Source organism: Ammospiza nelsoni, chromosome 6 (genome assembly GCF_027579445.1).
Source record: "Ammospiza nelsoni isolate bAmmNel1 chromosome 6, bAmmNel1.pri, whole genome shotgun sequence".
In the NCBI taxonomy this organism is placed as follows: domain Eukaryota; kingdom Metazoa; phylum Chordata; class Aves; order Passeriformes; family Passerellidae; genus Ammospiza; species Ammospiza nelsoni.
The window spans coordinates 7,074,433-7,095,790 of NC_080638.1; the positions used below are offsets into that span (position 1 = coordinate 7,074,433).

The 21,358-nt window shown below is 46.6% G+C and overlaps 1 protein-coding gene across 1 annotated transcript in view; it reads left to right on the forward strand.

Annotated features, from left to right (window-relative positions):
* Positions 1-215: 215 nt before the first annotated feature.
* Positions 216-21,358, forward strand: part of LOC132074221 (F-actin-monooxygenase MICAL2-like) — a 30,398-nt gene continuing 9,255 nt past the window's right edge. Inside the window, exons 1-6 of the mRNA XM_059473854.1 lie at positions 216-375; positions 2,326-2,518; positions 6,341-6,533; positions 13,627-14,785; positions 18,839-18,933; positions 20,793-20,885. Of these exons, the coding sequence (XP_059329837.1) occupies positions 216-375; positions 2,326-2,518; positions 6,341-6,533; positions 13,627-14,785; positions 18,839-18,933; positions 20,793-20,885 (1,893 nt within the window). The remainder of the gene's footprint in view (positions 376-2,325; positions 2,519-6,340; positions 6,534-13,626; positions 14,786-18,838; positions 18,934-20,792; positions 20,886-21,358) is intronic.

The following is a 21,358-nucleotide window of genomic DNA, read 5'->3' on the forward strand; positions in this document are numbered from 1 at the left end:
GTGCTGGTCTTGAACCTGCTTGGCATCACTGTGGATGTAAACTGAACTTGCTCAGAAAGGACTCTGCTGTTTTAACAGCCTGCTGGGAGGGTCAGCTCCTGGGTGCAGAGTTCAAGAAGTGGAGAGGTTGTAATGCCAGAAAGAAATAAAAAAAAAAAAAAAGAAGAATGCAATAGAAAAAAGCAAGCACAGAAATTTACCTCTTCAGAGAGGTAATGGTGCCATCCATCACTGTCATCTGGTGTCCTGATGGTGGCACCCTGAGGTCCTTCACCATCTCTGTTATGGTTGGAAACTGGATGTGCAGCAAGGCATTGCAGAGGGACGTGTTGACTGGAAATGTGTTCACGTTCAGGAACCGTGCTAGCAATCACTGTAGGTAGTCTGTCTGTCTGTCTGGCTGTGGGTTTTGATGGTCTCCAGCTGTGTGTCTGCTAGTCATAAACATGTTTTCTCCTCTTTCCTGGTAGTGTGGCAGGGAAAGCATAGTAGAGTGGGGTGGGAAGGAACACACTGAGTGTGCGAGCCGATGGCAAAACTGACTTTCTTTGGCAGCCCCTTGAAGTGACCTTGGGCAGTGTTTATTGCCAGCATGGGTGCAGAACTTATAGAACGAGCTGGTAAAATATTATTTGCATTTGCTTGCTCTGATTTTCATGTAAAATGCACCATCTTTTAAGGAGAAAGCTGAGTTGGAAGATCTGGGGTTTACAAATTGGCTCAGAACACTGAATTTTCCTTAGCTGCATCCTTGGGTGGGTGGCCTGGTTTGGCCGAACTAGAAGTCAGACATAAAAATCAGAGAGGTATGAATTTCCTCACATCTCCCAGAGGAAATGAAACCTCTGCAGTCAAGAAACATGTGGCTGCTGTGGTGCTATTGAGCTGGATGCAGGGCCTGAGCGTGTTCAAGCTAAAAACTCCTGCAAACAGAAGGATGGAGTGAGTGCACTCCTGCAATAAATGGAGGCACTGCAAGTTAAATAGTTTAATTGATGTTAACTGGATGGTTTGCTCCAGCAGATCAGAAAATAAGCCATGTCCCAAGTTTGATGTTTTTTCCCCCAGTCTAGGTGTAAATTAGAAGGACAGTGTTGAATTGGATGCAGGTAAAGCACCACACATGGGCACAGCCACTCTCCTGGAGCTTGTCATTTGTCCCTTCTGCACCCAGCCCCAGGGAACTTTGCAGCTGATATGTTTGTATCTGCTTGGGTGGGAAATTGTGGGTAGAAAAGGTTGCTCAGAAGTGAAGGATTTCACAGGGAGAAATTATCTCCTGTCTCAACCACTTGAGCGAGGGAAACATGGCTTTACTCTTTACTTCCCCTGCCTGAATGTGAAGTTCAGGGACAGCACTGTTCAGCTGCTGGGATGCTGCTGCTTTTCACAAACCAGGTTCTGTATTTGCTGTACGCAATCAAAAATAACCTGAGGAGGTCTGTGTTTATTTTATTCATTCCTGCTGTCCTAAACTGACCTAAACTTGCAGGGTGAGGCTGAAGGTTCAGCCATCCAAGCAAGGTTGGTTCATCTGCCTCCTGCCATGCACACAGGTCCATAAGAGGCTGGAAAAAAGTCCATAAATCCCTACTTGTGTGGCTGGCACGTGTGGCACTGCTGCCACCAGGCACCAGGCTGATATCACAGGACCTGTCACATTCTCTGAAAAACCCCTTCACCCAGGATTTTTCTCCTGGGAAGCTAAGAAGCCTTAGAGAAAAAGGAAAACAATAATTATCTCATTTGCTTCTCCTGTGTTGTGCTCATGTGGAATGTGTTTGGAGATTGTTTACCCACAGGTGATTGTTTCATTGGATTCTGCTGTGAGTTGTTTTCACTCTTTGGCCAATCAGGGCCAAGCTGTGTCGGGGCTCTGGAAAGTGTCATGAGTTTTCATTATTATCTTTTTAGCCTTCTGTAAGTATCCTTTCTCTATTCTGTAGTATAGTTTAGTATAGTATTCTTTAATATAATATAGTACCATAAAATAATAAATTAGCCTTCTGAGAACATGGAGTCAGATCCATCATTCCTGCCTGCCACGGGGGTCCCAGCAAATACAATACGGACCCGCAGCTGCAGAAGCTGAGGCTGCCCCTGAAGGTTCCTTCTCTCTGGATCCAAGCTGAGGAGCCCTGACAGGGCTGTCCTGGGCTGGAGGGGTGTTTCTGCCATGCCAGGCTGTCAGTGCACACACTTTGCCTGTGCCTTTGGGGACCCCAGGCAGAAACCACCAGCCAAGGACCACTCAAGTGCAGGGGCAAGGTGCCCCATGGACTCCCTCCTCCCCTAACAGCCTGCTGTCCCCTTTGTGCCTTCCAGGCTGCTGCCTGCCCGTGGCTGATGAGCCCAGCTCCCCCAAGAAGGCAAGGAGCATCCCTGAAGAGCAGGAGCTGGAGCCCTGGTTGTGCCCCCCTTCCCCCGAGTGGGCCATCGTGAGGGTCATCCCCGAGGAGGAGATGGCTGAGCACAACCTCCTGGCCGTTCGAGTCATGGTCACCAGTGATGCTAGCAGGTACCTAAAACACAGCTAAACCTACAAGAGCAGTTTGCTTTTCTCTTTGGGTCATCCCTGAGGAGGAGATGGCTGGGCATCTCCTGGCCGTTCGAGTCATGGTCACCAGTGATGCTAGCAGTACTTAAGATACAACTAAAGCTACAAGAACCGTTTGCTTTTAGGTACCTAAAACACAACTAAACCTACAAAAGCAGTTTGCTTTTAGGTACCTAAAACATAACTAAAGCTGCAAGACCAGTTTGCTTTTCCTTTTTCTCCTTGGGTCATCCCTGAGGAGGAGATGGCTGAGCACAACCTCCTGGCTGTTCGAGTCATAGTCACCAGTGATGCTAGCAGGTACCTAAAACACAACTAAAGCTGCAAGAGCAGTTTGCTTTTCTCTGGAATGCTAAAGAAAATCATAACATAATATAGTACTGGATGTATGTACAACAAAGGAGGGTGGGAGAAAAGAACCAAACAAAAAAAAACCCTCACAAATGCTCAGAATAACAGTTGTTCTTAACCGCAACCATAAATCCCTACAAGGCACATGAATCACTTTGCAGGAAATGTTCAAACATTCCCATCCCACACAGGGGCCTGGATCAGAGGGTAAAGCATTGCTGTGATCAGCTTGGGTTCAGCTCTTGGAATGGACAGTTTTTGTTACACAGGGATTTGGGATTTGGGCAGTGGGTGTGTTATGGCAAAAGGTGCATCCTGTGACGTGGCCACCTCCCACCTTGGGCCCATCCTGCAGCTCCACACCCTGGGCCTCTCCTGGGTTTTGAGAGCCTGCCCATCCCTAAGAAATCTGAAATTTGATGAACCTTGGGGAGCTGTCAGAGGAAGCCCAATTTCTACATAGTCATGAGAATATATTTGCTTTTGGGCAGGGTTCTGTGGCAGTTCATTCCATCTGAAGATTAGATTGGTTTCCCCTGAGTAAAGCACTTTTCCTTACTGAGAACTAAACAGTAAGAGGGGAAGTGAAAAACAAAAAGGAGAAAAGGCAAACCCAAGAGACCAATTGATGCAAACACTGCTGCTCTGCTGGGAAGCTCATTCAGATTTCTGACACTCTCTAAACACCCACTTGTAGTGCTGTGTGCAGCTTTTAGAGAGCAGCCTGGCCCTGAGAAATGCAACCTCCTGCTGTTCCCTGAGGTGGCTGTAAATGGGGTTTGTGCCCTGTGAGTGCTGGGTGCTCTTACAGGGAAGGATGAGCCTGTCCATGAGGAAATGGAGAACACTGGGAAGGGTTTCCTGCCTGTTTGACAGCTCCTCTGCAGAGCATGTGCTGCATCCCCTGCTAGCACCCTGCAGCTCCTGGTGTCCTGGCAGTGATGGAAGCCAGCTAATCCCCTGATCTGAGGGATCAGCTCCTTCCCCTGGGGCTGGACAGCAGGACCTGGCACAGGGGTGACAGCACAGAGGGTGCCAGTGGCACAGGAGTGAATGCCCCCTCTGCTCCAGCAGGACAGTCCCTGCCTGAAAGGGGGGACAAGAGAAACAGCAAGTGACAAATGGCACTGCTGGGCCGGCTGCAGGGAACTCGGGGGGACTGGGAAAACCAGCAGTGACAGCTGTGCAGTTCAGGCTTTGAATAATGTGAATAATGACCCCCTTTCCAGCAGAGACAAGAGGAGAAACCTCATACTAGAGCACTTACCTCCTTGCTGGCCAAGGAAAATACATGTTTTGCTCTTTAAAACAGAAAGATATCAATCAATGTTCATGGCAGGGCTTTTTCCTTTCCTTTGGTGTGGCGTTCTGCCCAATCTCAGTGTGGTGTCTCTCCATCCACACCGGGTCTCACACAGGGTCAAAGACTTTATATATTTATACTTCTACATATATATGTCTGTATCTATCTGTATGGTTGACTTTGCTATGGTTGAAAGGCAGCTTAAAAAGTGTGTTTTAGCATGACATTCAAGGCCACTGTGGTTCAGCCTGCTGTTCAGAGAGCAGTGCACCTGGAGAGGCGCTCACTTCCCTGCTGTCCTGCCTGCCCTGGCCTCCCTGCACTGCTGGCTGGATCTGGGCGCAGCTGGGGGCCAGCACTGGTGGGTGCTACCCACATGTGTGCCTTTATACAGGCCTGCAGCCTCTCCTCTTCCTCTTCTTCCTGCTGGGCTGTGACAATAAAACCCTGCTTTCTTCTGTACAAACACAGAGCAGCGTTCTCCTGCCATGCCAGCAGGACTGCTCGCAATGTGAAATCCTCTTCTTTTGAGGCACAGCTATTAATCATCAGAGGAATAGATTTAGGTGGGAATAAATTAGGTTGGCAGTATTGTTGGCATGCAAAAGAGGCTGAGAGGGATCCTGCTGCAGTGCACTCATGTGTGGCTGCAATGGCAACGTGGTCACATCAGAAGGGCTGATGGTGTCTGTTCCCTACAGCCTGGACTTCAGAGATGAAAGAAATGGCCTGGTTACTAGAAAAAGGGCTAATAATCACCTCAAAAGGTTGCTGTGCCCTGAGGCAAGGTCAGGATGTGCATGGTGTGTTTGTGTGGTGTATTTTTAATTACATTTACTCAAGGGGATGCCATAATCTGCCTCTGATCAGCTCAGGTGCCTCCCTGTGCTGCTCACTGTTCCATGGGCTGGCCCAGTGGCTCCCAGGAATGAGCAGAGTTTGTTTCCTTCTTTCCTACAGACACCTTTTGCACGTTTGAAGGCTGCTTAAGTAGCTTCACCCAATCCTCTCTCTCTAGACTTATGCTTACAATTTTCTCCAGCTTCTTGACTCAGCCTTGCTTGCTGGGCCTGTGGCTGTCCTCACGCCTCTCCTCCAGGCTCCTTTCTCCTCATATTTTCACAAATCTGCAGGAAAAATGTGAACAGGGCACGGTGCATTGTTTCCAGGCCAATCCCAGCACTGCAAATGCTGTTTCCCTCAGTTCATACTTGCAGGCAGAAGTGCCTGGCCTTGCTGTGTGAGCACTGAGGGGTTTGATCCCAGGTGCTGAACCTTGTGGCTGTGGGTGCAAATCCAGACTCTGATGGCAATGGGGATAGCTCAGCTGGGTAGCACCCACAGCAAATCACAGTCCTGGCATCGTGGTGATGAAAGGAGGAAAATGAGGCCATCAGCTTTGGCTGCCAGGCACCTCTTCCTCTGAAACACCCACACTGCTGTCAGGGTTCATGCTGGTGCTGGCTGCACCCCCTGAAATGTCCCACTTCCATCTTGCCCTTGTGAAAACCACCAATCACTTGTTTTTAAAAGTTTAATAGTAATAAAATAGTTATATAAATAGTAATATAGTTAGAGTAATAATAATTTGGACAATTTGGATTAGAACAATATGAGACAATAAAAACAAAGAGTTATAGATGGTCCAGGTACCTTTTCTGGGCAAAATAAGCCCGAAAAAGAACCCACGTTAACAGAGGATTAACCCTTAACAGCAACAGCCTGTTGCATATTCATACACCTCATACATGATGCATAAATTCCATTCAAACACAGGATTCTGTCTGGGCAGTGTCAGCTTCTTCCTCTGAATCCTGACGGCATCTTCAGGGCCGAGTGAGGTGGGAAGAAGTTAATTTCTTCTGATAATGGGGCAATAAATTCTTTTTCTCTTTCTCTGAAAGATTCAGGTGTCCTGTGGCTGCTGTCTCACTGTGAGTCCTCCCTTTAAAAAAAAGTACCCTACATAGCATAGTTTCTATTTTAACATGATGTTATAACCTAAAACTATATTTACCACATGCTTAAGAGAATTAATACAGCATAACTTTCTAACACAACCCATATAATACTCATTTCAATATTTGCCAAAAGCCAATCACGCATTTTTCTCTCCCTTTCCCCTGTAGCTCTGAGCTGGAGTTTGATGTGCCCGGGGGCTCCTCGAGCTCAGAGGTGGGTGAAGCCCATCCCTTGGTGCCAGCCTCGCCCCCCGCCTGCTCCAGCCCCATCCCGAGGTGGGCATCGCTCATCAGGAGCCCCACGGTGCCCCAGGAAAGCTCCAAAACATCCAAAGTGGCTGATGGTAAGCAGTACCCTGGCGTGGGGGTGCTCCAGCAGCCTCTCTGAGGGTGCAGGTAGGACTGGGGGAGACTGTTCAAAGTGGAGGCTGTTCCTGCAGTGTGGCCAGGTTGTCTTTTTGGGGGGGTTTCTGTCTTTTTTCTGCCCAAAAGCACCATTCCCACAGCGCAGGGTAGCCTGGAGGAGCTGTGCCTTGTGCTTGGCTTGCAGGGGTGGGAGGGATGTTTTCCCACCAGTAAACTGTTAGGGTGGTGTTAGGTAATCTGCAGCACTGCCTAGGCAAGGGTGAGGCTGGGAATCACTGGAGAGCTCTGCTTGCAACAATTTGGGTTTCTACAGGTAGCTGCTGCATGGTTTTGTGCCCAGTGAAAGCACAGGGAGGAAAGGACATAGCTAGCAGGGAGGTGGGGAGGGGTTTGGGAGCAGTCTGCCTTCAAAGACTGGAAAGAAACTCTTCTCTGGAGCTGGTCACAACTAAAAGATGTGCACAAAACAGCCAAAGACATGGTTCTGCAGAAAATAAAAGGCTGCCAGCGTTCCTTTCTTCCCATCTCCCACCACTCCCACATCCATATATGCATTTTTAATCCTAGCAGAAAAGAGGGAATTTTACACAGCAATTTAAATCCCCTCTTGAATAAGGAGCCCTTGTTTGATGCAAAAGGACAGCAGCAGACCAAAAGGTGCCCAGCAGCTTGTGGCTCCATGTAGCCACCAAAGGATTTTGTCCCTCTTCGTCCCCAGTTTCCCACTGCCCCCATCCCTGTTTGTTGAGGTGTTTTTCCTGCCCCATCCCTGTTTGCTGGGCTGTTTTTCCTGCCCCATCCCTGTTTGCTGGGCTGTTTTTCCTGCCCCATCCCTGTTTCTGGGGTGTTTTTCCTGCTCCATCCTGGGGTGTTTTTCCTGCCCCATCCCTGTTTGCTGAGGTGTTTTTCCTGCTCCCATCCCTGTTTGTTGAGGTGTTTTTCCTGCCCCATCCCTGTTTGCTGAGGTGTTTTTCCTGCTCCCATCCCTGTTTGTTGAGGTGTTTTTCCTGCCCCATCCCTGTTTGCTGGGGGGTTTTTCCTTCTCCCATCCCTGTTTGCTGAGGTGTTTTTCCTTCTCCCATCCCTCTTTGCTGGGCTGTTTTTCCTGCCCCATCCCTGTTTGCTGGGGGGTTTTTCCTTCTCCCATCCCTTTTGCTGGGGGGTTTTTCCTTCTCCCATCCCTTTTGCTGGGGTGTTTTTACTGCTCCCGTCCCTGTTTGCTGGGGTGGATCCCTGTTTGCTGGGCTGTTTTCCTGCCCCATCCCTGTTGGGTTCGGGGTCAGGCAGGGCTCGGAGCTGCTCCTGCATCCCTGCGGATGCGCGCTGCCCTCTCCCGGCTGCAGCTGCTCGGAGAACGGAGCCCCTGCCCCAGGAATTTGGGGTTCTGCTCCTCCTGCCTCCTGTTCTCCCCAGCTCCACGTTTGCTCTCCGGCTTGTGCTGCATTAGCTTACCCTGTGTCCCCTCTGTTTCTGCCCAGCACTCCAGAGAGCCAACAGTTTCCAGTCCACGGCGTTAAATAAGTATCAGAATTGGAGGAGAAAAATCCAAACAAGTGAGTAGAGCCTGAGAAGTGATTGTATCTACTATTCATGCTGTTTTCTTGTCCTTTAGCTGTCTGTATTCCCTCTTTTCCTTTAGAGTTTCTGTGGTTTTGAGTCACTAGTCACTACTAGTTTTGTATTTTGAGTCACTAGTTGAGAAAACAAGAGATCTAAAACACACCAAATGTTTCTTTCCATTTTCTTACCCTCAAAAGATCAAACTCCCTTTCTGTGTGACTGCACCCTCGGCAGGTGGTGTCCACTTCATTCTCCAGGTGGGAACACACAGTCCTGTCCCAGAGCTGCAGATTTTGTTTCTAGCCTGCCTGCACTGATTGTCTTTGATCAGGTGTGGCTCTGGGGCTGACCTGGTGTCACTCACTGGAAGTGCTCCTGGAGGTGCCTGTTGACACACTCCCACTGGTGCTGTCACTTCTTTTCTGTTGGGTAAAAAACCCCCAGGTGATATTTCTGGGTTGGTGAAAGGGACAAAGCCAATCCCAAGAGGTGAGATGGTGAAAATAAGTGTTAGTGGTTCTTGTCCTGTAGCAGTTTTCCTTGCTTTGGGCTGACCTGCCTTTCCCTGTGGGAGTCACACAGGAATGCAGTGATTTTGACAGAGATTGTCTCTATTAATTTCTGATACACAGTGTGGTCACCCCTCCCAGCTGAGGTAACCTTCCTCCTGGGCTGGGGTCCCCAGACAATACACCTGTTGTATTTGGGTTCCCCCCAGATGGGGGCAGGAACGATGGATCTGACTCCATGGTCTCAGAAGGCTAATTTATTATTTTATGATACTACATTATATTAAAGAATGCTATACTAAAGATACAGAAAGGATACTTACAGAAGGCTAAAAAGATAATAATGAAAACTTGTGACTCTCTCCAGAGTCCTGACGCAGCTTGGCCCTGATTGGCCAAAGAGCCAAAACAACTCACAGCAGAATCCAATGGAACAATCACCTGTGGGTAAACAATCTCCAAACACATTGCACATGAGCACAACACAGGAGAAGCAAATGAGATAAGAATTGTTTCCCTTTTTCTCTGAGGCTTCTCAGCTTCTCAGGTGAAACTCCTGGGAGAGGGGATATTTCAGAGAATGTGAATGGCACAGACACCAGCCCTGGTTTCAGCCCTGCTGCCTGGGCTGGATGTCCCTCGTGCCTGCACAGCCCCCACCTCCCTGCCTGTGCCCCAAGGACTGGCAGGTTCCTGCTGGGAATGGCCTCACCAGAGAGGGGCTGGGGGAGCCCAGCAGCCCCCAGAGCCCCCCAGAGGTGCAGCTGTGTTTGGGAGTGGGGGTGTTGGCAGGCTGGAGTGTGAAACGTGCGTGTCCAGCAGCAGCAGGGTGGGATCTGTGCAGGGAACTGAGTGCCTGGGCACAGGGACAGCAGGATTTGGGAATGGTGGGGACAGCTGCTCTTTAACCCTGCCCCAAGCTGCCCTCTGCAGCCAGGGGCATTTCTGCTGCTGCCCAGCATCCCAGAGAAGTTATGGCTTTGCTGCTGAAGCAGGCAGGATCCCTGTGCCCATGCTGGGACCGGTGCTCAAGCAGAGGCATTTCAGCTTGCTTTGAATGCACAAGAAAGCTTTGAGATTATTGTCAAGTCCCTGTGCTGTGGGATGAATTTTTATATCTCAAATGATGAGATAAGATGCATTTCCTCTTCCTGGCATCAGCCTTGCCTTCAATCAGGTACACATGAGCACTGTCACTGCCCACCCACAGTGCCCTGGAGGCCTGGGTGCCTCAGGATAACTCAGTAAATCTCAGTAGGGCACACACAGAGCCATTCCATGCTCCTGAGAGGAGGCTCCCACAAGCTCTGTGAAGGTCTGTCCCTGCAGAGGCAGCTGTGCTAGACAGACAGACAGACAGGGCTGCATGCCCTGGGATTGCCTGTGCCAGGAGGCTCTGAGAGGCTCCTGGGGTGCCCCACCATGCCTGGCATGAGCAGGTGGGACACGGTGTCCCCAGGGTCTCCTGGCATCCCTGCCAGCCTTGGCTCTGCCTCTGGAGCACTGTAGAGCACGTGGGAATTGGCAGAGACAGCAGAGTTTGGCTCCACCAAAGGCTTGGATTTAAAGTCTTGCCTGAATTGATCTCAGTTTTTAAAAGATCAATAATGGTTCTTGATCCAGGTTTGTGTGTGGGGTAAGAAAGATTGTTAGAGAGGAAAGCAGAGAAGACTGGAGGGGGTGTCACTCTTAATTCTGACTGATTTTCAGCTTGTTCTCAGCAAGGGCATTACTTACAGGTTTGCCAATTAATTTTTCCATCATTTTGTTAAAATCTTCCGTGTGCTCGAGGGCTGTAGAGGGAGCTAAAAGCCTTTGAGAGGGAAGCAATGTGCTGCATGAGTCTGCCTGCAGCTCAAGTATGCTGTTAGAATGAGGTGTAAAGCACAGTCAGCATACACTGGGAGCAGAATAAAAGCTTTTTTTACTCTCTGGAGGAAGACTGTAAGTCGTAGTTTCTATATTTAATCCAATTTGATTAAAGGAATTGATGTGATCATCAGTCACATGAAAAAAACCTCAGTCTCCTTTTCAGGCATATTTCCCCAAACACATATGTTTCATAAACAGCACAGGATAGGCAGCCAAGGAGAGGAAATCAGTGTCATGGCTATATTGGCTGAAAGGCTCAGAGCAGGATATTACCTTTCAAAACCTTTAATCCCCATGCACAGCCACAGGGAACACCGTGCTCCTAATTTATCTTGGGATTTGGGGCCAAGAAGATCATGATAGTGCCCTAGGGAACTTTTTTTTAAAAAAATTTAAATCCTGTTTTGAAAGCAAAGCTGAAAATACAGGTTCAGCATCTTGGTGGGAACGAAACTGTTTTCCCTGTGACAGGTGGGGGCTGTGGCTTTGTGTGGAGCAATGTTCTCATGTGTGCCCATGAGAGCTGGGGTGGGCAGGAATTCTCCCCATAGACTAATGCTTGGGTTTGGGAGTTAATGACTGAGCTGTGAATATACTTGTCATGTTATAGCTGGACATGATAATATCTTGGATCAGGATACTTTTGTTTGTCCAAAGATTATTTGTTATGTAAAATTCCCATAGGCACAAGTAGGGAAAGTTCTCCTGCCTCCCTTCAGGTGGGTGTTGCCTCCTTTAGTAATTAATTACCCTGCCTGATCCCAGCAGATCTTGTTGCCTGTTGTCCTGACTTGGGGGACTTTTTTTCTGTCCCTGCTGCCTGCAGGTGGATGCATCTCCTATTTTGTCCCCATTGTGATGGACAGCCCTCTCAGGAGTCATCCATTTCCTTCATTTCTTGGAATTACCCAAAGTTCAAAAGTCACAGGTTGCTTTGACTGCCTCTGCTTCTGAGGCCTGAAGGCCCTCTAAAGAGGACTGGCTTTCCAGAAGTTTCCTGGAACTCCAAAGCTGCTTCACTACATCCAGCCCTGAAGTGGAAGCAGTTCAGGTCCTGAACTGAAAATATCAACATGTGTTTGGCACAGCAGGCACACACATATGTGAGTGAGGCCATAAACTTCCATGCTGCAGGTCAGTTCTTCAGGTTTAACTCTACTCAGGAGGCTGTTTAATCTTCTGCTCTTCTTCTTCAATTGCAGGCTTCATTTTAGATATTTATAGACAAAGTCAATACCAATGGGAGGGTAAAAGTTGTGTATTTTGCAGGCTTTCCTCTGCTGTCAAGCAAGAGACCTGGGCCACAAGGGAAGGAGAGCTCAGGGAGCTGCCAGCATGGTGCTGCAGAGAAGCACTCCCAGACACAGGTACAAAGGGAATTGTGCACAGCAGGATGGCTGGGACTCTCAGCAAGCTGTCCCTGCTCCTTTAAAGAGCTTTGGTCCTCACAGTGACCACTGAGGGTGGAGCCAGACTTGTGCTGTACAGAGGGAAGAGACTTGGATTTGATGTGATCATTCCCAAATCAAGTGTCTGTGAGACTCAGGCCTCAGTCACACAAGGAGTTAGCCACTAATCTGTCGCATCAGTCATAAAATCACAGAATAGTTTAGGCTGGAAAAGGACTTCACAACTCCCACTGCTCAGGAGCATCTTCTGGGTCCTTCAGGACCTCAGATTTCCATGGTGTTTTCTGAAGGCTTTTTATTTTTAGTTTTTTTAAGAATGAGGAAGGGTGGGCCTGCCATGAGTGCAGCAGTGCAGGAGTCCTGACTGCCCATCCTGAGCAAAGAGTCCCTGGAGCCAGGTGGAGCAGGGACCAGCACACATCCTCCATGCCCTGGACACTTGTCCCACCCTTGGGTTAAACATGACTAAAATTACTTGACCTCTGGGCCTGTGTTGGGAAAAAAATGAACTCTTCCACGTCCATGGTGGTGGCTGAGATCCGGTGCAGGACAATGGGGCCAGGAAGGGAAGGTCCCAGGGGAGCAGAGCTGCACAGCACTGCCTGACTCCATTCAGCTCCTGCCCTACCAGCACTGCTCACAGCCCTTTTCCTTACGCTGGAAAGCAAGGATTAACAGGGTGTTTATTTGTTTATTGTTTCTTACGTTTTGTGGGTTTTTTGTTTTTTCTTTTTTAATCCAAAATCCTGGCCAGTAACAACTTTAGTCATCAAACAAAGTGCAATCATTATTGCCTTGCTTCTGCTGCTTCTGGGAAGTGAAAAGTCAGACAGATTAATGGCTTCACCCATGTGAATTTGGGTATCTGGTACAGAAGTGGAAGCAGGAATTCAATCTTCACAGCATCCATTATCACATAGCACTGATGATAAAATGCCTCCCTTTTAAGAAGGAAGGAAGAACTCTAGTTTTGTTCTGCTGGCTACATAAAGTGGGTATTTATCCCTGTTACTATCTTTAGCAGAAGATTTTGGTGGCTGGAGTAATGAATTTAAGCCTTTACCAAAGGAAAAATAACCACGAGAGGGAACTAATTTAATTGTATAAAACTACCATTTTACATTTTATAATCTTTCCTGGGTCACTTTTTCCATTCCTACCTGCACTACATAAACATGTAGTGTTTATTAGAAATTTGAAGAGGATGGATAATGGTCTCTTTTGCTTGCTCAAAACTCTAAGGTGATGCAACTGGAATGCACAGGAGAATAGAGCAGATCTGCTCTTGTCTGCTTTCCTGGATATAGGATTGTTTCTTTCTAAAGAAAATATTAAAGGTAATTCATAAAGATGAATAACATTATTTTTAGACTATTAAAATTTCCACTATTATTAGATTGCTACTCCTAGAGAAATATTAGCCCTTTAGGGAGAAAAGCTTTTCTCACATTATCATCTACACGTGTATTTGTGTATAAATTAAACATTATGTTCATTACTATTATGCTGAGATTAAAGTGGAATAAAATATTTTATGAAATACAAGCTACACAAAGCAGTGTTTTTATATCCCTAAAATAATTTTTTTTAATGTACTTCACAGTTGGCTTCTTACAAGAAATCACCAGAAATTCCAAGAGGACATTTCAAACCCTGCAGCCCGGTGTTTCAAAGAAAAGAAAAAGCCAGGGGGATGCCTGAAGACACCCATTGCTATGTTCCCCACTGTCCCTTTCAGAGCAGCACCACGGGCTCTCCACAGAGCCCTGCTGGGAATCAGACACTGGCTGCTGATTTTCCTGAGCCTGAAGACACAGACAGTGACAGCTCAACCTGGGACTGGAAGGAAAAAACATGGAAATACACCTTTGAACCAGAGCACCTTAACAGGGAGACAAACACACAGTCATCTCTGGACTTGAAAGAGAAAGATGGCAAAGCCACCAGGCACCCAGAAGAGGAGTTTGAGCAAGAATTTAAGGAGGCAAAACAGAGGCAGCAGCAGCCCTTGTGTGGCTCAGACAGGACAGAGCCAGGAGGGAGCAGTGCAGGCTGGGCAAAGAACAGAGCCCCCATGGCTCTGGACAAAAGGGATGCTGCCTGGACAAAAGAAGCGTTCAAACGCCCTGGCTGCCCTGGACAACTGCCCCTATTTGCAGATGGTTCTCCACCAGCTTCATCAGTGCACACCAAGGGTGCTCTGAGGGCTCCAGATGTGGTGTCCAGGGAGCATGCAGCCACCCAGCCAAAGTCCCCACTGAGGCTCATAGCCCATGCCATCAGAAGGTCCATTTGGGAGCCTCTGACCTCAGCTCCAGAAGGATTAAAGCAGGACTTGGACACCAAAGTCAAAGCCTCCTCAGAACAAGCCTTCTTCAGCTTCCCCAGCGCTCCTGGGTATTCCCTGAGCCAAAGGAACAGGAACAACAACAACACTCAGTCACAGCATCCTAAAATAAGGGAGTGGGCAGGAAAATATGTAGGGGATGGGAGCCCTTACTCAAATCAGTCTCGTTCTTCTGTGGGTTCAGAAGGGATATCTCTAAGGGACTCCAGGGAGGAGGTATCCTTCACACCCCACAGGCCCTCCAAGACAGCCCATATACCTCAGAAACCAGCTTGCACTAGGATGGAGGAGGTCCCAGGACTCCTAGAAAAGTTCACCTTTGAGGACAGTCCTCTGGGGACTCCCATGGATGAAATATGTGTCTGTAAGGAAAAGTCCACTCCCCTTTCATCTGCAGAGCCCAAGGACAGTCTGGGTGACTGTGCACAGAAAGGGTCACTCTTCAACAGACTGAGAAGCAAAGCTCATGAGAGGGAACGGAATTCCTTGGTGTCATCTCTGCCTGTCCTTAAGGACCATTCTCCAGAGAGGTTGTGCTATCCTTTCACAGGTGAGGACACCAGAGGAATTACTTTATTATTATTATTATTATTACTGTTATCATCATCATCACTATTATTATTATTGTGTAATAGCACTTAACCTTTGAAAGACCTGTGCATGCCCGTGCAGGCACACACCTGTGGTGTGCTATGTTTAATTTCTAGGTATTTCCTACAATTTTGTGGCTAAAGTTCAGGAGTTGCTACAGATTTAAAGGAGTGGAGTGGACTTGCAAGCAGAAGCATCTTGCTGGACCAGAGTTTGGTTTGCTGCTCCCTGCTGCTGGGACATGTTTGGGTCAGGGGTGGCAAGGCAGAGTGGCACGCTGGGCACAGCAGCTTCTGCACTGACACTGGGCTGTGGAAGGGGGACGAGAGCAGGCAAGCAGAAGGACAAGCACCAAAAGCTCCAGTTTTTGCAGTGCAGAGTATATTTGTTTTCCCTGCATGAGGAACCAGAGACTGAAGCAATATGGTTGCAGCAGCAAGAAGCTTTGCTCTGTGTTTGTGCTTCCTCAGCACGTGTCTCCTCAGCTCTGCTGTCAGTGACCACTGTGGACATACTTTTGGGAGCTTTGCAGTGTCATTAATATCCCCTTGTTGTTCAGTCTGAGAGGAGAGAGCACCTTATTGACCTCCTCTGACCTATTTGTGAGTCTATCTTGGCAGTGATTAAAAGGCATCAATTTTCTTGTTTGCTTGCTAGAGAAAGGTTAGTATTAAAACTGCAGACAAGTCCAAGAAATATTGATGCCAGACCAAGAGCAGTCTGAGTGATGTGAGCAGAGCCTCAGAAAGAATTAAGTGCAGCACAGATTCAGGTGTGAAATATTTTTGCAGTAATTGGTATGTTGTGCTCATACTGAAATGGGAAAAGTTCTTGCAAGTTTGAATAATGCTATACTTGATTTATGCTGAAAATATTTTGAAATAACATGCTGGTGTAACATGTTGGATTCCTCTGCTGTCCAAGCCAGAAGAGAAATTATTAAATTATTACAATTATTGAATATAGGCAATACAAAATCTGTTTAGAAAAAAAAAAGAAAATGAAGCTCTAATCTAGTGATTTGCCCAGTAATCTGTTATCTTCAATGTTTCAACATTGTAGCTCTCTGAAGTTTTTAAAACATTCATATTTGAGTAAATCTGTAAATAGTAAAACTAGTAAAGAGCTGAGTCCTGTTTGACTCTCAGAAATGGCATTTCTGTCTCATACAGGCCCTTGTCAGAGGCCCAGGCTTGGCAAACTTTAGCCATGAAGTGATGACAAGCTTTAGGCACACACTTCTTGTTATTATTTTCCTCTCTTGAAATTTACTACAAATTTCAGAAAATTTCTTTAAGGGATAAAAGTACTCCCAGCACCTATTTCAGATTTTTTATTTACTGCACAAATATCTTTAAGGCTTTTGTCCTCTGATGCTTCCTTTGTGTTCCAACCTGCAGTAAAACTGCCCCCAAAGAACTGATCAATGAAATTGTTCAATCAGATGGCTAACTGTTCTCTCCTAAGCCTACTTGACCTTTTGAAATTAAAAAAAATGCCAAAGTGCCATGTTAATTACTGATACTTTAGGCAGGATAGCCAATTCAGCTGATGAGGAAATTTAACGTGCTGTGAGCTCTCTTTGCTGGTTTTGTGCTCACTCAGACTGGGAAGGGATTGCTTGCAAATGTTTCAGGTTCCCATTACTGCATTGTTGTGCCCCAGAAGCTCTGTGTGTTTGCAGTGTCTGCTCAGTGAGGACACTGCTTTTGCACTGATTTTGTATTTTAGAAGGGGAGCTGAGGCACTAGAAAATTCATTACAAGCATAAGACCACATGAGAAATCTGTGGAGAAGCAGAGATATGAAACCAAGCCAAGTCCTCTCTCTCTGCTGCTCATTCTTCTGGATTCCTACTGACCATTCCTTCCATTTCCTACCAGCTTCCATCTCATTTTGGACACCAGTGCCCCAGGAGATGTGTGTAACTTTATCTCTCTCTCTTGTAAAACACTGAAGTTCTTACAGTGGTCAGGATTAATCCCATGACTTTACAAAAATATGCAGTCTTGGACAGTTGTGGAGGAAGCCAAGAGATGAATACAGCATCATGTAATCAGAACAGTTCCTGCTCCAAGACATTCTGTGTGTTCAGGCTGCATGGCACAAAAACAGCCCAGGGAGGAAAGGGCAGTGAGCTGTGACAGGCAGATGGACACCAGGGCTGGGTTTCCCTGGGAATCTGCAGGACAATCAGAAATGCTCCCACATCTAACTCAGGGCATCACCTCAGGAGCTCTTCACATCACAGCTCCCTTGCTTTCCAGGGGACCTCAGGCTACCTGGGAACATGAGTACCTTGGGTGTTCATGTTAAGGGAGAGGTTCTCAAAAGCACTGCACTTCCATCTGAGGGCTTGTTCCATGGGGAGGGAAAGCTCTAGCATGACATATGCTAATTTGGAAATGAGGGAGATGCTAGAGTACTCAGGAAATAAGAAATATGCAATAAATAACTCCCAGTCTGAAGGAATGAGATGCCTGGAAAGTGAAAGCCCATGTCTGGAGGACTTGAGTTAATATTTGGAAAAGAACCTACATTTTTGATATCAGCTCCGCAGCAGCTCAAGCTTTAGGCTTGTCATATTTGGAGGCAAATTGTTATCATCTAACTTTAGTACTGCAGTTCTAAATGTCAGATCTTAATGACTCAGTAAAGTCCCTAAGTTTGAACATTGTTATGTTTGTTTTGTCCAAATTCTCACAGCTGTTGGCTAAGTTCTGCCTATCTCACCCTGTTTGGTTGGAGGGGTTTTTTTGGGTTTTGGTTTGGGGATTTTTGTTGCTTGTTTGTCTCATTGTATGGAGCAGGCTGCTTCTCCTCCAGACCTTGTAATGCTTCCTAAATTATTGATATCACCCAAAGGGGAGGACAATGGGATGAACAACGTTTCATGGATTCTGAGTTTAAATGAGGGCTGGAGGCAAAAGTCCTAATTCAGACCTGGGACCCAGAGCAAGGCAAAGAAGAAATATCTACACTGGGAGAAGGGGAGGAGATTTCAATCTGAACACACCTAGAAAGCCAACTGTTGCCTTGTAGATACAAAGAAAAACTAACAGTGTTAGCTTTAAATTATGTACATTTCCAAGATGGCCAGCTGTTAATCATTAACCCTGCAGCAGGTTGAAGCATAGAGACAGATGTTCCAAAAGAGGTTTTATTTTCTGAATTAAAGAGAATGAAGCTACGCATTAGACAAATTAAGAAGAAATTCAAATATTTACACCCAGTTGAAACAAGATGCTGGAAAAACAGGCAAGATGAAATTGCTGCAATTAAATGTAATTTAATTTATAATTCTGAAAGCATGTTTCTTCCAAAGGCAGACTTTGAGTTTTCCTTATGGAGTGTATTGTTGTGATGTACAGATTTTCCTGACTTCTTATGGCATTTTAATCAACAGCCCAATGATGTGATAATATTCCTAAAGCAGAAAAATAAGTGACATTTGTTTAGACATAATTAATGAAATATTTATGTTGCATGAGGCTGTGTGATAAAGCCCTGTTCTCTTAGTCCATTTGCTTCTGATTACATTTGTGATTTTTTTATATGACCAGACATTCTGACGCCAACTATTTTACACTGAGCAGATGTCATGTAGTAAAAATGGGTGCCAGATGCTACAAGCCACATAAGGGTAATTTGTTTAAGAGCTGGCTCAGACTTTGTGCATTCAATTACACTGTATAGTGAGCCTTATACAATCATTTGGGTAATATGGCTAACTTCAGATATACATTTTAATGAATGTTGAGTGCATTCAGAACAGCGTGCTACATGCAGGGTGCTCAAGGAATTAATTTATTTGTTTGGAGTACCTAGAAAAAAATAAAATATATGGCCAGACAGTTTTTGACAGGGATAAAAAATTTAATTAGTGTTGTCAGTTGAATGTCCAAATTGCTCTAGGTGCTGCTGATTAGTACTCAGGGCAGGTGCAAAGTGTCTGTTTAAGTTAAAGAACAGTATTTTTTGCTTCACTGATCGTTTTATTATTGTGTTTTAGGATATAAACACATACCTGTCAGAAAACAAGCTACTGACTATTCTACTTCATCCTCTGATGAGGAGTTTGAATCCAAGCCTTCATTAACACACAAGGTAATTTGAGTTGGAAACAGAAAGGTATTTCCCTAGTTGGGCTGTATTGAAAATTCGTCATATGATTTTGATCTAAAACATGCAGCAGTTCCTCAAAGTGGGGATTGGAACATTGGAGGTTACATGTCATTACATTAAGACTGATGAACATCAACAATTCTTTTGCCTCTTTGGACCTTCAATTTCCCCTGGTTATACCAGCACTGACAGAGGAGGTCTTCATCTGACAAACAGAAATGTTTCACTGAAGCTGCTTTGAAGCTGATCCTTAAGTGGCCTTAAATAAGTAGCCCAACAAGCAAGCTATTGAAAAAAAACCAAACCAAACAGATGCAGATTTCCTTTGGGGGAATGCAGATTCATTGGAGAAGAGCTGCAGGCAGGTTGCCTGGAAAACACTCTGTTTGTGGCTCACCCACTTGTGCTGATTAGGATAAATCCCCCCCAGGCCCTGTACCCCAAAAGGGCTGACAGCAGGAGCTGGGGGCTACAGCCCCCTGAACCCTCCAACCCAGCTCTGAGGTGAGGAAACACAGCTTCTGTTGTCTGAAGGCCCACCAGAAAGGTGTTATATCTCTTTCCTGTGTAGGATATCAGTAAATGTGATTTATAGTATGAGGGGGCCTTTTGATTTAATGCCTTTGGGGGTGGGGGGGAAGAGGAAGGAAAGCAAAGTACTGAAAAAGACTGAAAAATATCTGTTCCAAGTGGGACTTTGAATGGAAAAAGTGGAGCCAAAGCAGAGCAATGTGTGGCAGCACTTGTCCCCAGTGGCTCTGTGTCAGGGTGTGCTGAGATGGCAGGAATTCTTCATTCATCTTGCCTGTTACAGGAAAGGCAATCTGCAGTACAATAATGTCATGGGGAATTAAAGCAGGTTTAAATAAAATAGAGAAAAGAAGGGAGACATAGGAACAAGCTGGATAGGAGTGACCCCAGCAGTTCAGGCAGGGCAGGACCAGGGCAGGGAGAAGGCAGAGCTCCAGGAAAGCTGCCAGAAAGGGGAAGAAGGAGCAGCTGTTGCACATGGGCATTACCAGTGGCTCAGTTTGGATGCACATTCCCCACTCGGTGTGCTTCTTTCAGCAGTCTCCTACCATCCCTTTTCATGCCACTTCTGGCTGCTATTTTGCCAGTGCCACCATTTGTGTCTGGCAAAACTTGGTGGGAATAATTTTAGTGACTTCCTGGCTGGGTAAGTTTTTAATTTTGTCCCGTCTATGGTGCTCATGTATCCTGCCTCCTCCAAAATGGGAACACCACAGCCTTGAAGCACTTCAGGACAGCTTGGGTCAAAGGCAAGATGGAGAAATGGCAGGTGATTCCCTGGCAGTTGATTCCCTGTGCTGTCCTGGTCTCCCAACAGCAGCAATAAGTGCCCTGGGGAAAAGCAAAAGTCTCTGTAATGCAGCACAGCAATGGCGTTAGGGAAGGTTTCACAGGGCTTCAAGTAGTGTCCCATGATGTGAATTCACCACTTTAGAGCTCCAGCAAGGGAAATAGGTTGCATTTCCTTAAACTGGTGCTTTCCCCAGCCTCTGCATGGCCGTGTATAGTGGGATGTTGTATACAGCCAGCTTTGTGATTTGGAAATGTTTTATTGACACCCACTGAGGGCTGCCTTGGGAGCTTGTAAAGCTTTAAAGGCAGCATAGCAAATGCCTGTAAATGCTCCTACATGGCTGTTTCCCTTCTGCCTGCAGTAGCTGAGCCTGCTCAGGGCAGGGGATGGGCTCAGACTGTCCCCAGGGTCAGTCCCACCCTCAGGGGCTCCGTGGTTCTGGGGGAGCTTTGAGGAAAGCTGCAATGGCAGGCTCGTGCTTTGATTGCCTTTTTCTTTCCCTCTGTGTCTCTTATAGGCAAAAAAGGCTCTCAGAAAGAGAAGGAAGCTGGAGAAGGAGACAAAGCAGTTGATTAAACAAGAGGAGCTGAAGAGGCTTCACAAAGCACAGGTGAAAATGCAGCTCACAGACGTCCCCTTTGTCCCCAGGAGTGACTGGTGAGGATGGGGGGACCCAAAGGGGCTCTGCAGCTCCCCTCACTCCTCAGCATGGCTCTCTGCTCTCTGTGCTGAAATGCCCCAGCAGCAGCAGCAGGAAGGAGCCTGTGCCAGGGCCCTGACAAACCCATGTCAGTCCCTGGAGATCATCATAATTGGCATCATGATTTTGTAAATGTGCATGAAGAACAAGAGGGAATAGTGGCTGGAAATAAGAGAAGGGAACTGAAGAGGGAGAGAGATAGAAAGGGGAAGTAACATCAGCCCTGTAGAATGTATGAAACTGAGCCATTACCTCTGTGCATGACAGGAGGATACAAAAATGCAGTGATGGCTTTTGTTCTCTCCCTGCTACAACAACGAAAGTGAATCATTTTTCCCCTTAATGACAGAGAGCCACTTCATTTTATACAGGCCCTGCTGTTC